The sequence below is a fragment of the Cucurbita moschata genome, unplaced genomic scaffold, assembly GCF_002738365.1.
Source record: "Cucurbita moschata cultivar Rifu unplaced genomic scaffold, Cmos_1.0 Cmo_Scf00010, whole genome shotgun sequence".
Taxonomy (NCBI): Eukaryota; Viridiplantae; Streptophyta; class Magnoliopsida; order Cucurbitales; family Cucurbitaceae; genus Cucurbita; species Cucurbita moschata.
In genome coordinates this window covers 4819561-4832428 of record NW_019268526.1, presented here as the reverse complement: position 1 = coordinate 4832428, position 12868 = coordinate 4819561, and the positions used below count along the sequence as shown (strand labels likewise).

Sequence of the window (12868 nt, the reverse complement as noted above, 5' to 3'; positions counted from 1 at the left end):
GTGGAAATTTGATTCATTAGAGAAATAATTGAAAGAAGTTCCGATCTATCGTAAGCTATAAATTGCAGTCATTGAGTAAATAGCTCGATAACAGAACCCAGGTTCTTCTTACAAATCATATACGCCTTAGCTACCTGTTTCAAGATCATACATCGCCATGTTTGGGTTCTGCAGCAGTACATCGAGTGGAATATGAAACAAAGGGAAAAATAGGAAATTTATTTATTTTACAGATCAAAATACTTACATCCCTCCTCAGAGATCATATCCTGGAAACTTGGCCATGGAGGGCTCGATCATGTCCAGAAAAAGATAAGCCATCCCTCCAACTCCTTCAAACAAAGAGTAGCGGCTATCGCCTCCATGCATTTCTCCCTCTGCGATCAGCCTGTGAGCTCTGTCAAGCAGAAAACAAGCAAAGGCTTTGGCCTTGTACAAGTACTCCACCTTCCCCGTCAGTTGGTAGAGTGACAGAAACACATATGAATTCCCACTTACGCCATGACATATCCCAACTCGTTTAAGCAGCCCACGCCTCCACACTACCTCTCCTGCATCCACAGCCGCTTGCACAAACTCTTCTTCTCCAAACACCTTTGCTGCTTTGACAAGCGTGAGGGCGACTCCAGGAGCACCATGACACCAATGCACGAGTATATCTCGGCCCCTGTCTTCTTCACTTGAAGGGTAGTTTCCACTGGGGAAACGATTTCGAATCATGTACCTGTTGAGGATTGTTAGGAGGGAATCCCACGTTGACTAATTTAGTGGAAGATCAAGAGTTTATAAGTAAGGAATACTATTTTCGTTAGTATGAGACCTTTTGGAGAAACCAAAGCAAAGTGGACAATATCGTACCACTATCAGAGTCATGATTTCTAATAATACCTAAGAGTGCCTTTCACGTCTTGAATCTCATCTGGCTTCAGCTCCATGTCCATCAGGATATGCAGAATCCCTGCAAGTCCATGTGCACCACCCCAATACCTCTCACCGTACCACTCGAACATCAATGGCGATGCTCCTCCCTTCGCCAGCGCCCTCCCTCGCTGGATGATTTCCTCTACTATTACCCTCTAAACAATTGTTTTGCAGAATTTCAAATGTGAAAAGTCATACATAATTGACTAAGATGAGCTCAGGTTGATCATGGAAGCCAATCTTACTTACAGTGTGAACCGATGCGACTGTTCCTTCACCGATGTGTTTGTTTAGATATAGACACGCCCACAAGAAACCCACTTTTCCATATAGCAACTCATCCGGGAGATTCCTTGGCAGCTTAATCTGTTGCAATCCAGAAAACCCTTCAAATTAAAAGCTAGACATCAAAAACTTTTGTAGGGATGATGATTCTCTTTACCTCATTGAATTGGGCTAGATAGTAGCAGAGCAACTGCTCATCACCAGCACGCTTTGCTGCCACAGTTCCAATAGCGCAGACACCCGCACGCCCACAAATGAAAGTCACATCCCTATCACCATTCCACAGAATAAAGAAGTCAAAACTATACAGTGAGAGTGTAACAGCCGGGCTTTCTCACAAGGTTTTTAAAACGCATCTGCTAGGTAAAGGTTTCTCCACCTTTATAAATAATATTTCGTTCTCCTCCCCAACTGATGTAGGATCTCACAATCCACCCCCTCTTTAGGGCCCGGCATCCTCACCAGCACTTGTTCTCTTTCTAATTGATGTGGGACCCCTCAATCCACCCCTTTAAGATCCAGCATCTTTGCTGGCACACAGCCTCATGTCTACCCCTTCGAGACTTAGCCTCCTCGCTCTGATACTATTCATAATAACCCAAGCTTATTGCTAATAGATATTGTCCTCTTGAGATTTCCCTTTTAGGCTCTCCCTTGAAGTTTTAAAAATGTGTATGCTAAGAAAAGGTTTCCACACCCTTCTAAAGAATGCTTCGTTCTCCTCCATCTGATATGGGATCTCACATTAATACATGTTTTTTTGTTTATGGCATAAACAATTACAGTTTAGTCATCTTCTGGGAAACTAATATCTTCACATAAAAAATGAAAGTGAAAGGAGAAAGGAGAAAATGGCAAATATTACGTGGACATGGAAGATGCTTGATCGCAGGCCTTAACAATTTGAGCACAGAGACTAAGATCAATGTGGTTGGAAGTGACCTCATGAGCTTTCAACAGCAAGAAAGCCGTTCCAAGAGCCCCAGCATAGAGAGTGAAATCTCGCACTCGTTGCCCAGTTACTCCCCATGTCTCCAAAACTATCTGAAACATTAACACAAACACCTTGTGGGCATTAAAAAAAAACCACCCAAATCAAAGCGACACGCAAAACAACAAGAGGATTACAGCTTCTTTAAGGTCCAAAGCCGCCCGTTTGAAGCGCTCCGAGATAATTGGGTAAGGCATCGAGAGAATTGATTCTACAGCAGCTGCAGTTTCTGGTACGAAGTCGGGCATCGAGTTTGGAAAGCATCGGTCTCCCATTTCCGCTTCAAGAACTTCACTTCACTGCCCGCTTAGTCAATCTTCTAAAAAGTAATTGTAAAAAAGGAATTATAGTTTTGAAAGTAATTATATAAAAAAAATGTTAAAATTTAAATTTTTAGACAAGTTTTTGGATTCTGCGAATATTTTCAAATGCCTAACACGTTTCGCTCGCAGATCGAAACACGTTTATGATTATGGCATTTTCCTGATTACTGTTTCTTGATTCGAACACCGCGTTCATCATCACCGCAAGAATTCGCTAACCTCAACGAACTCAGAAATCCAATCCCGATTCACAACAATGGCTTCCTTCGACGCTTTCGGCAATGAAGAACACGAAGAACAGCGGCGCCATTCGCCTACAACGCCGCCCTTTGACGACGATGCCTACATGGGTTATGACTCTTCTCTCCCTTCCCACCGTTATGATTCTTCTACCACTTTCTCTACCGCCGACCAACTCCCTCATGAAGACGACGTCGTTTCCGATGTCCACAGCGCCGGAAACACCACTAATCCTAATTTATCCGACGTTTACGACTTCGGAGTTTCGGATCCTAATCCGAGCTACGTATCTCCCTTTGATCATGTTGAGGCTGATGGAGAGCATTACAATGTTGCCGCCAGCCTTGGTGGTATTGACAATGGCGGTATTTTTGTCTCTGATGGACCGATTCTCCCCGACCCGAGCGAAATGCGAGAGGATGGCCATGCTCGACGCGAATGGCGACGGTACGTTTTTTACTAGCTTTAATGTTTCTTCTTCTAGAGAGAGAGATTGAATTGGTTTTAGATCTGTGATTCTGATTGTAAGGTTTTCCCATTGTGACCGAATCTGAAATGAAATCGTTTATGAATTTTGAGGTTCTTCAAGTTGATGGAACTTTTGAGCTTGAATCTGAAATGAAATCTCTGGAGATTTTCCATTCTCGTCATAATGACATACAAAATTCACCCAATAGCCTAAGTTGTTTGCTTAACCGGTGGTTTAGATCTTCTTTGTTACTAAATTTCATCCTGCAGAGCTCTGTGTTAATGCAGCTCAAGCGTAGTCTTATGATTTATATAGGGTTTTCTTAGGTTTTTACAACCATTACCATCTAGTTTGTGTTTATGTATTCAAGTTTATTACTCATGATTCATGGAAGTGGGTGGATTGTTGAAGAGAGGAACAAGTTCGAGGACGCTGACCTCTCAAAGGGGTGGATTGTGAGATCCCATACCGATTGGAGAGAGGAACGAGTGCCCGCGAAGACGTTGCGTCCCAAAGGGGGTGGATTGTGAGATCCCACATTGGTTGGAGAGGGGAACGAAGCATTCTTTATAAGGATGTGAAAACCTCAAGGGAAAGCTCGGAAGGAAAAGCCCAAAGAAAACAGTATCTACTAGCGGTAGGCTTGAGTCGTTACGTACTCTTTGTAAAGGTTTACGCTGTGATTGCAACGTTCGAAAGTTCTATCTTGCTGCACAGTCTGAATTATTAGGATCTGTACTTCTCTGCTTTCTCTTATTTCCAAGATGAACTCTATTTCTCATAAGTTTGAAACTGTTGATAGCTATAAACTTTATGGTGCAGACAAAACGCCATAGATCTTGAGGAGAAACAGAAGAAAGAAAAGGAGATGAGGAATCAAATAATGAATGAAGCTGAAGAGTATAAAGCATCCTTTTATGAGAAAAGGAGGGCCAATTGTGAAACAAATAGAACTCACAATAGAGAAAGAGAGAAGGTAAAGCCTCTGAAAGCATTTTGTGAATGTCTCCTTGCTGTGTATTGTTATTTATTTTCCAGTTCTTTGCAGCTTTACCTAATAAACCAGGAAAGATTCCACAAAGAAGCTCACAAACATTACTGGAAAGCAATAGCAGAAATCATCCCACGAGAGGTACCTAATATTGAGAAGAGAAGAGGAAAGAAAGATGCTGATAAGAGTCCTTCAGTCGTGGTAGTTCAAGGTCCGAAACCTGGAAAACCGACCGATCTATCTCGAATGAGGCAGATTCTTTTGAAGTTGAAACAGACCCCTCCGCCTCATATGATGCCTCCTCCTCCCGAACCGGCCAAAGATAGCAAGGATGGCAAAGATACGAAGGAAGGGATGAAATCCGAAGGGAAGGATGTTGAGGACAAGGAAGCTCCTATGTCTCCTGCAGAAGATATGGATGCTAATGATACTCCCGATCGACCCGAAATAGAGGTCGAGGCTCCTACTACAACCGATGCCGTGCAAACTGTTGAGTTGGTGTCACGTTCTGCAGAGTAAGAAATTAATAGCAGTTCATCTTATGGGTTCTCTGTTCATAGAAAAGTTAACAATACAGACTTGCAAAGTTGTAGAGCAGCAGTCCATGTTGTTATTTGATACGCATAACTGTGGGAGGGAACATTCACGCGTAGCACTGATGATTCAACCATCACTGGTGGTCTAACTGGTCAAGTAGTTGGGTCAGAGTCCAAAGCATTTCTAATTATATCATATCTGCAATCGATGTCTACAAGTAGGGAAACTGAATTTCATGTAGAATTGAGAAAGTCCACATCAATTAGACAATGGAGTTTTCGAAGGCACGATGGATGTTCGGGTATTGTATTGTAGTAAACGAGCCACCAACTAGGATACTGAAGAACTATCGAGATTGTTTTTGTCACGTCATTAAGTTTTTTAACGTTTTGTGTCAATTTGCCTCATGCTGCATGAATTTGAAAAATGGGTGGAAAATCTTCTGTGAGATCCGACACCAATGAGAGAGAGAAATGAAACATTTCTTACAAGGATGTGGAAGGAAACTTTTTCCTTCCTGAGTCGACGTGTTTTAAAATCGTAAAGCTGACAGTGATACGTAACAGGGCAAAGTGGACAATATCTGCTAGCGATGGGCTTGGGCTGTTACAAATGATATTAGAGCAAGACATTGGACAGTGTGCCAAGTAAAGATGTTGGATCCCAAGGGGTGGATGGTGAGATCTCACATCGGTTAGAAAGTGGAACGAAACATTTTTCGTAAGAATGTGGTAACCTCCCATTAAGACTGAGGGTGGTACGTAATGGGTCATAAGTAGACAATATCTATTAGTAGGGGACTTAGACTGTTATATCTTTGTTCTTATCTATCATTTGGCTTTCAAAAGTGTCTACAATAACAATCAACTAGGGAAACAAGTTCTTGAGATCGAGCATTATGCTTCTATTTAGATGAACGGAGTATGAGAATTAATAATACACAACAACACCACGCACTCTCTCCACTTAGGAGAGGGCTATCAACATTCAATATTCAATATCCAACACACTCCACAACTAAACAAACAAAAGATACATTCATTGGATGCCATTTCGCACTCCAACGCTCACCTTTTTTCACTAAAGAAAACGGATAACGGCTACTTTTCCTGCCCTGAAGTCTTCCCTTTAGGCATAAAACAAAAAGGAAGCTAATATGGGTTTGTGCATTAAATAAGGAACAAAAATAAGTAAAGAAAGCAACAAAAACTCCTCTTTATCTCTTTGTTTATTAAGAGAAGAAATTAAGTCTGGAAGTGTAAGTGGCTTTGGGAGACCAGTTCCTTGGGATTATATCCCTTGCTGAGAGGCTTCTTCCTGTCGACAACGTTGTTAGTCTCACTGAGAATGGCCCCTTTAAAGGCCCTCCAATGATGCACCAATTTGCCCCCCACAGATGGTTCATATCCACCCACTCCCCCGCCGACCCTGCCTGCCACAAAACATGCATTTCCTTTGGTCAATATCATGTTTAGTCACCCACAATTCTTTTATAATCATGTGGCTAAGTGCATGCTTTTTCTTCTAAAGATTCTTCCACTGGGATTCAACTTTCAACGTGTAATTAAGCACCACGCCCTCTAAAACACCCAGCTTTTCTATCTTTTTTTGTCTTAAATTATTGTGATTAAAGCAATGGAATATGCTTCAGAAAGCCCCATCAGTACTAAGTTTGTTTGTTTTTTACTTACTTCTTTGATTTGCATTGCGCCGATGTCGCCATCGCCGTCCTCGAATTCAACCAAGAGTGAGAGCCAGTAATCTGTCGACCCTTCATTGACATGGAACGCAATGTGCTTGCCTGGGTACTTACACGGCGTCCTACACATTTAGAACATCCAAAAATAAGCGACAAAATAGAAAAGCAGAGATAAAAAATGAAACAGAGTTGCAACGAATTTGTACCGTCTGTAAATAACTGGGATTTCGCCTCGGTTTCTGAGCTGCCCACCTTCGCCGGTGATGGCCATGCGGCCGAAGGCGGCGCCGCTCAGATCGAAGTGGGTGTTGCCATTGGAACAATACCCACCGGGGCATTCGTCGGTGACGATTATAGTCACTGCTCGTCTAGAGCAAATGTTGTTGTCTAAACATTTTACTTTGTAACAAGCTCCACAACCTTCGCCATTTCTGAACAGAACTGGACTCACAGCCCCAACTCTTGCCTTTAGAGGCTTCACATCCACTGAATTACCATACCCACATGCTCCACCTGCGATTTCACAGCTCAAATCGCTTAATTTCTAGCAGCAATGAACTTCAAAATGGTGATATTACGGTTGGTTTAAGTGATTTATGAACTGGGTTTTTGTTAATTCAACCGTATATAATCAAATTTTTTACCGAATTGACTCAATGACGGTAACTTCCAGGCAGTATTTCACAAAAACAGAGCCGACCCATGAATTTACAGACCCTAATATGCCCAAAACGAAAAAAAAAAATGTAGGGAAATGGAACCGCCGTACCGTCGCTACCGTCTCCCTCGGGACTTCCGTACCACGTGGCGGTGGCTGGAAGCCAATGTAGATCCGCCACATGGTGTTGGAGCTGAGCCGTCGCCGAGAACCACTCAAGCACAGCCGCAGCACAGAACAAAGCTCTAACGATCCGAAAACCACGGCAGTGGAGGAGGAGATGCATTTGCGTCTGCATAGGCAGCGACACCGCTTGCTCAGCCGATAATGTCAGTTTCCGGCTAGCACAGTGACCGAGAAAAACAGTTGAGTGAGAGGATTGTGGAGGGTGTGGCCGGCGGTGTTTGTTGGAGAGGAAGTATAAGAAGATGTTGCAGGTCAGACTGGAAGGGGGCCGTTAAGTAAATATAAAAAAGTATCAATAGTAATATCATATGGACCACTGATTTTGACTTTAATTACAGAATGCCCCTCATGTGGGACCCTTCGACAGTTGAGGCTTCGCATAATCGTACGGCGTCTAAGAAAATAGTGTTTTTCCACCGTTAATTAGGCCACGTGCCCTACATACTACTAAATTTATTAAAATCATATAATATATACTCTTTTAACTCTGATTTTGTTTATTAAATATTAATAAAATTTTAAAATATACAAATAGAACTGCTAAATTCATTAAAATCATATAACATATAGTTAATATTCATGACGTGACAATATATTTTCAAAATTTATGAAAATATATACAAACTATTTTTTGTTGTAAAAAAATATCTATAATAAACTATAACCTTAAGAATTAAATTTAATATTTATTAGAAATACACTCGTTAAATTTAGAAATTGGACCATGTGTTAGTGAGAATGCTTACCATTCCACTGCTAGCAAGTACTAGTAGTAGGCTTGAGCTTGGATCAAAGCCTGTGTGCCAGTGAGAATACTTACCATTCCACTACTAGCAAGTACTGAGTAGGAGAATGCTTACCATTCCACTGCTAGCAAGTACTGAGTAGGAGAATGCTTACCATTCCACTGCTAGCTAGCGAGTACTGAGTGGTGGGCTTGAGTTTGGAACAAAGCCAGACATTGGACCGTGTGCTAGTGAGAATGCTGACCCCAAAACATGGAAGCCTCTCCTTAATAAACGTGTAATAGGAAAGTTTAGATATAAAGACTACGTTTTTAAAAGAAACACGAGGAGGAGCGGATATCGAGAAAGGGAAAAAAAAGGGAGAAAAGTGAGAATAATATTTGTTTTTGTTTTGGGTGAAAGAGACAAGGAAGGAGAGGGTGGGAAAGGCATTTTTGTGAGATGAGTGTCCGATGAATACGGCGACGGAAGACTTTGAAGTATTTGTTCACAATTAGGCCGTTTGCATGAATTAAACCAAAAAGAGAAAGAATTATTATAATTTTTAAAAAAATTGTTGTTTTTGAAACTTTAGAGAAAAAGGGGAGAATTTTGAGGACAAATAATCCAAAGAGTTTACAAATAAATCCAATATCCATAACAAACTGGACCCACTTGGTTGGATGTTTGTAATCAATTCTCTCTTATCTGTCCCTTTTCACATGCAAATTCTCTCCCACTTTCATTTTTTCACCGACATTCATGTTAATCACACCTACCAAATTCATAACGCAAGCGTTAAAACGTTTCTATGCCTCTGAATCGATAGGATGGGATGTCTAATCTAAAAGTTATAGGCAAAGGAGATAAGGAAGAGACTTCGAATATGTTCGAGACTCAACCTGTGAGATCCCACCTTGATTGGAGAGAGAAACAAAACATTTCTTATATAAAGGTGTGAAAAACTCTGCTTAGTAGACACATTCTAAAATTGTGAGGCTGACGACGATACGTAATGGACTAAACCGAACGATATCTATTCGGTGGGCTTAGGCCATTACAAATAGCATTAGAGCCAAGGATGGTATGCAACGAGGACACTAGCCCCCAAGAGGATGGATTGTGAGAACCCACAGTTGGAGAGAGAGGAATGAAGCATTCCTTATAGATGTATGAAACCTCTCCCTCGTAGACGCGTTTTAAATCTGTGAGGACGTGTGTATCGATCTGGGTCATTACAAATGGTATCAGAGCCAGACACCGAACTATGTGCCAGCGAGGAGGTTGTTTCCCAAAGGGGTAGACACGAGACAGTGTGCCAGTAAGGACACTAGCCCCAAAAGGGGGTGGATTTGGCAGGGGTCCCACATCGATTGGAGAAAGGAAAGAGTGTCAACGAGGACGCTGGGCCCCGAAGGAGGGTGGATTGTGATGTCCCACATTGGTTGGGGAGGAGAACAAAATACCATTTATAAGGGTGTGGAAACCTTCCCCTACCAGACACGTTCTAAAGTCTTGAAGGGAAGTCCGAAAGGGAAAGCCCAAAAAGAACAATATTTGCTAGCGGTGAATCTGGGTCGTTACAGGACGACTTTTAAAAACTCTAGGAACCAAACCAAAATGTTCGTTACAAGATCTTGTATCTTAGAAGATCTGAACAAATGACAGACTGACTACAGTGAATGGTAAGATCTGAAATTAACAATAATATAATCTGTTTTTGTTATTATTAAAGTCTATTAGATTACTCAAGAACTATGAACGTTTAATACCTGATGCCATAATACATGCAAACAAAGATGCAGCAAAATCAAGGCATGATGAAAACACATGTGGCTAACGAATCGTATCTGAAAAGGATTTTAAAAACAGATATCAATTTCTATAATGTTATTTGCACTGTATATTATATTGTCAATATGACATCAGAACAAACTAAGCTTGTGCTGACATGATGTACAGAGTTCAAGAAGAGAATAGCTTACTATGATCCACGAGAGGGTTGATTTACATTATGTTGCTACCAAGAACTCCATGACCGGTTCGAGTTTTCGGGTTTAGTTTCTTTCCTGACAGGAAAAGAATGGCAAAATGAATCAATATAAAGCCAAGTACGTGCCATAAATGAGTGAGCCCAATGGAGGAGATGGCACACCTAAACTGCAGTGGGAGGATTCAATACAAGTTAATATGCTGCTTCTGTTGCAGGGTTACTGCAAGGGTCAAAGAAATCAGATAGTTTCGTAGATATTGATTTTATGGCATGAACAGGGTAATTAATATGCTCAACAACTTGGGTGAAATAAGAAAACACTGGAAATCATCCGTTCTAATCAGTCCGAAGGAAAAACTCAAAGAGGACAATATCTGCTGGCGGTGGCCTTGGGTCGTTACAAATGGTATCAGAGGCAGATACCGGGCGGTGTGCTAGCGAGGACGCTAGGTCCCCAAAGGAGGTGGATTGCGAGATCCCACATTGGTTGGAAAGGGGAACGAAACATTCTTTATAAGGGTGTAGAAACCTCTCCTTAGTGGACGTGTTTTAAAACCTTGATCGGAAGTCCAAAAGATAAAATCTAAAAAAGACAATGGACCGAATGACACATGTAATTGGTGAATGAAGAGCATTCTTAAGAAGTGGAGCATACTCATGGTCGTATAGCGACGTGTGCCAATTGCTTTTAGTGCCATTGCAAACAAGGGAGACGTACCCTGAGACAATCGCTTTTAGTTGTCTTCATTTGGTTCCTTTTTTTCTTGATGTAATCAAATGTTCTGCCTGCATATGATCCATAAATTCATCGCCATCATCAAGTATTTCCACACTGGCATGATAAAATTGCAATAGAAGTGCTCATCATGTACCTTCTATAGCCATCTCGATCCGCAGAGTAGTGGAACCCAAACTTCTTGTAGCCGCAGTCCTCAGAGGATTAACATGAAGACCCATACGCTGAATGTTTCTGGTTCTGCACTTAACAATGGCTGCCTTCACCACTGCCTCTCCAAGACCATGAATCCTCCCGTTCTACGTGTAAAGTCTAAGCACACCGCTAGCAGATATTGTTCTCTTTGGAGTTTCCTTCAAGGTTTTTAAAAGGCGTCCACTAGGGAGAGGTTTCCATACTCTTAAAAAGAATGTTTCATTCTCCTCTTCAACCAATGTGGGATCTTACAATCCGCCCTCCTTCGGGGCCTAGCGTTCTTGCTAGCACACATCCTTGTGTCCACCCCTTCGGGGTTCAGCCTCCTCGCTGGAACATCATCCGGTGTCTACCTCTAATACCATTTGTAACAGCCCAAGTCCACCTATAACAAATATTGTTCTCTTTGGACTTTCCCTTTCGCATCTCAACGTTTTTAGAATGCGTCTAGGAAGAGGTTTCCACATCCTTATAAAGGGTGTTCCGTTCACCTCTCCAACCGATGTGGGATCTCACAATCCACCCATTCGAGGCTTAGGTTTCCACACCCGTTCTCCTCCTCAACCGATGTTGGATCTCACACTTTGTTTACAACCAACGTAAGAGGAAGGACAAAATGGCTCTTGAGAGATGCAGATGTTCGAAATTACCGAACAACTCAACTGTTTTAAAAGCTTTCCTAGAAAGCCCGGATGGGAAAAAGGGGGAGATTTTCTCTCAGCCCTTTTATCAAACAGGTTATGTGCACAAAAAAAGTTGCAAAACCGACAGAACCGGGACTGATACAGTAAGCTACCCAGATTACAAGCTTATAGTCATAATCCATCCAAACAAACCTAAATCGTTGCCAAGCTCGGCAGCTTTCGCATTCAGCAGACTAATTTGTGGATAATTTTGAATCAAAATTTCTAACTTGAGAGCAGTAAATAGACTTAACTTGGAGTTGAAGTTTAGAATTGGTACGTAAGGCGCGTCGGCGTCCCAGGCTTACGTTACAAGCAAGGCACGTGGCGATGGATCCTTCAACAATCTGTCTCTTTAGCTTATCTCAATCAACAAAGCCAACAATCCACTTACGCATCTCGATTTCCTCATATTCGAATCTTCTTCCTCTTCCGCTACACTCGCTTCTATCTTTATAATATCAACTGCCTAATCTGAGCCGTCCATCACACATCTTAACAACAAGTTTTCAATCCAACGGCTCAGAATGCCTGACTTGCTTTGTTTCGGTGCTCAATCCCACGATACCTTTTAATTAATTAAGTGCACATGTTCTTCATTGTTCGTCTTCTTCCTTTCGATTCAACTATTGTTCGGTTGTTTGTATTTTGCTTTCCGGGAAAATCTTCGAAGAAATCGGTTCAGCTCTCAGTTTTAATCTGCAGGTTTCTGGAATTTGTGAGCTTTACATCATTTTTCCATCCATTTCCCCTCCCTTTTTCGAAATCTTCGACTTCGTTTTGCCCTCCGATTTGTAACCAATGGAGATGGAGATGGAGTTGGAGTTGGAAGGTTCGTATTCGCACGCTTTGTATTCCATTTCCCGCGTATCGCTCACCGAGGATGGAAGAACTCCGCGGTTTTCGATAAAACCATTACGAAGTCCGCAGCGAATATCTAAACCTACGCCCTTTTAAGTTTTCTTTAGGGTTTCATTAATTTCATAGGTTTTGGATGTGTTTTGGTCTGAAATTTCGAAGATTCTATCTCGAATCTGAGAATATTTGTTGAATTGTGTTCAATTTGAAAATTGGTTGTTCCTGTCGTTGAGACTACTCGAAGTTTTCATGGTCGATGAAATATTTCTTTTCGATTGTATGTGCTTTAGGGTTTCATATGGCTCTCATAAGCTGTAGTTTCTCTTCGAATCCCTCAATCCCAACTTGTTAGCTCCAAAAAAAAAAAAAAAAAAAAAA

At 41.6% G+C, this 12868-nt stretch overlaps 4 protein-coding genes and 1 long non-coding RNA gene across 8 annotated transcripts in view; 2 read left to right on the top strand and 3 right to left on the bottom strand.

Moving 5' to 3' along the window:
• Window positions 1-28: 28 nt before the first annotated feature.
• Window positions 29-2513, bottom strand: LOC111448386 (lanC-like protein GCL2). 3 transcript variants are annotated; one of them, XM_023087954.1, is made up of 7 exons: window positions 2335-2513; window positions 2072-2250; window positions 1364-1475; window positions 1171-1287; window positions 889-1076; window positions 248-724; window positions 29-168 (listed from the first exon to the last, which is right to left on the bottom strand). In XM_023087954.1, exons 1-6 carry the CDS (start codon window positions 2470-2472, stop codon window positions 256-258), a joined length of 1203 nt encoding a protein of 400 aa, XP_022943722.1. In that variant the 5' UTR covers window positions 2473-2513; the 3' UTR covers window positions 29-168; window positions 248-255. The 3 variants fall into 3 exon arrangements, with proteins under 3 accessions (XP_022943722.1, XP_022943723.1, XP_022943721.1); XM_023087955.1 differs by having other exon boundaries at window positions 29-397; window positions 499-724; XM_023087953.1 differs by having other exon boundaries at window positions 29-724.
• LOC111448389 (clathrin light chain 1-like) lies at window positions 2448-5164 on the top strand. The gene is made up of 4 exons (XM_023087959.1): window positions 2448-2523; window positions 2650-3207; window positions 4052-4205; window positions 4278-5164. Exons 2-4 carry the CDS (start codon window positions 2777-2779, stop codon window positions 4737-4739), a joined length of 1047 nt encoding a protein of 348 aa, XP_022943727.1. The 5' UTR covers window positions 2448-2523; window positions 2650-2776; the 3' UTR covers window positions 4740-5164.
• Window positions 5165-5644: 480 nt separating this feature from the next.
• On the bottom strand, window positions 5645-7667 carry LOC111448390 (expansin-B3-like). The gene is made up of 4 exons (XM_023087960.1): window positions 7226-7667; window positions 6663-6969; window positions 6449-6578; window positions 5645-6189 (listed from the first exon to the last, which is right to left on the bottom strand). The coding sequence occupies exons 1-4, from the start codon at window positions 7410-7412 to the stop codon at window positions 5989-5991; spliced, it is 825 nt and encodes a 274-aa protein (XP_022943728.1). The 5' UTR covers window positions 7413-7667; the 3' UTR covers window positions 5645-5988.
• Window positions 7668-9788: 2121 nt separating this feature from the next.
• On the bottom strand, window positions 9789-11126 carry LOC111448391. 2 transcript variants are annotated; one of them, XR_002711427.1, is made up of 5 exons: window positions 10891-11126; window positions 10737-10804; window positions 10181-10238; window positions 10011-10094; window positions 9789-9875 (listed from the first exon to the last, which is right to left on the bottom strand). It is a non-coding gene; the product is annotated as an uncharacterized LOC111448391 (long non-coding RNA). The 2 variants fall into 2 exon arrangements; XR_002711426.1 differs by lacking the exon at window positions 9789-9875 and having other exon boundaries at window positions 9933-10094.
• Window positions 11127-12213: 1087 nt separating this feature from the next.
• LOC111448154 overlaps window positions 12214-12868 on the top strand; it is a 4343-nt gene continuing 3688 nt past the window's right edge. Inside the window, exon 1 of the mRNA XM_023087605.1 lies at window positions 12214-12846. The gene's annotated coding sequence lies outside the window, so the exon portion shown is untranslated. The remainder of the gene's footprint in view (window positions 12847-12868) is intronic.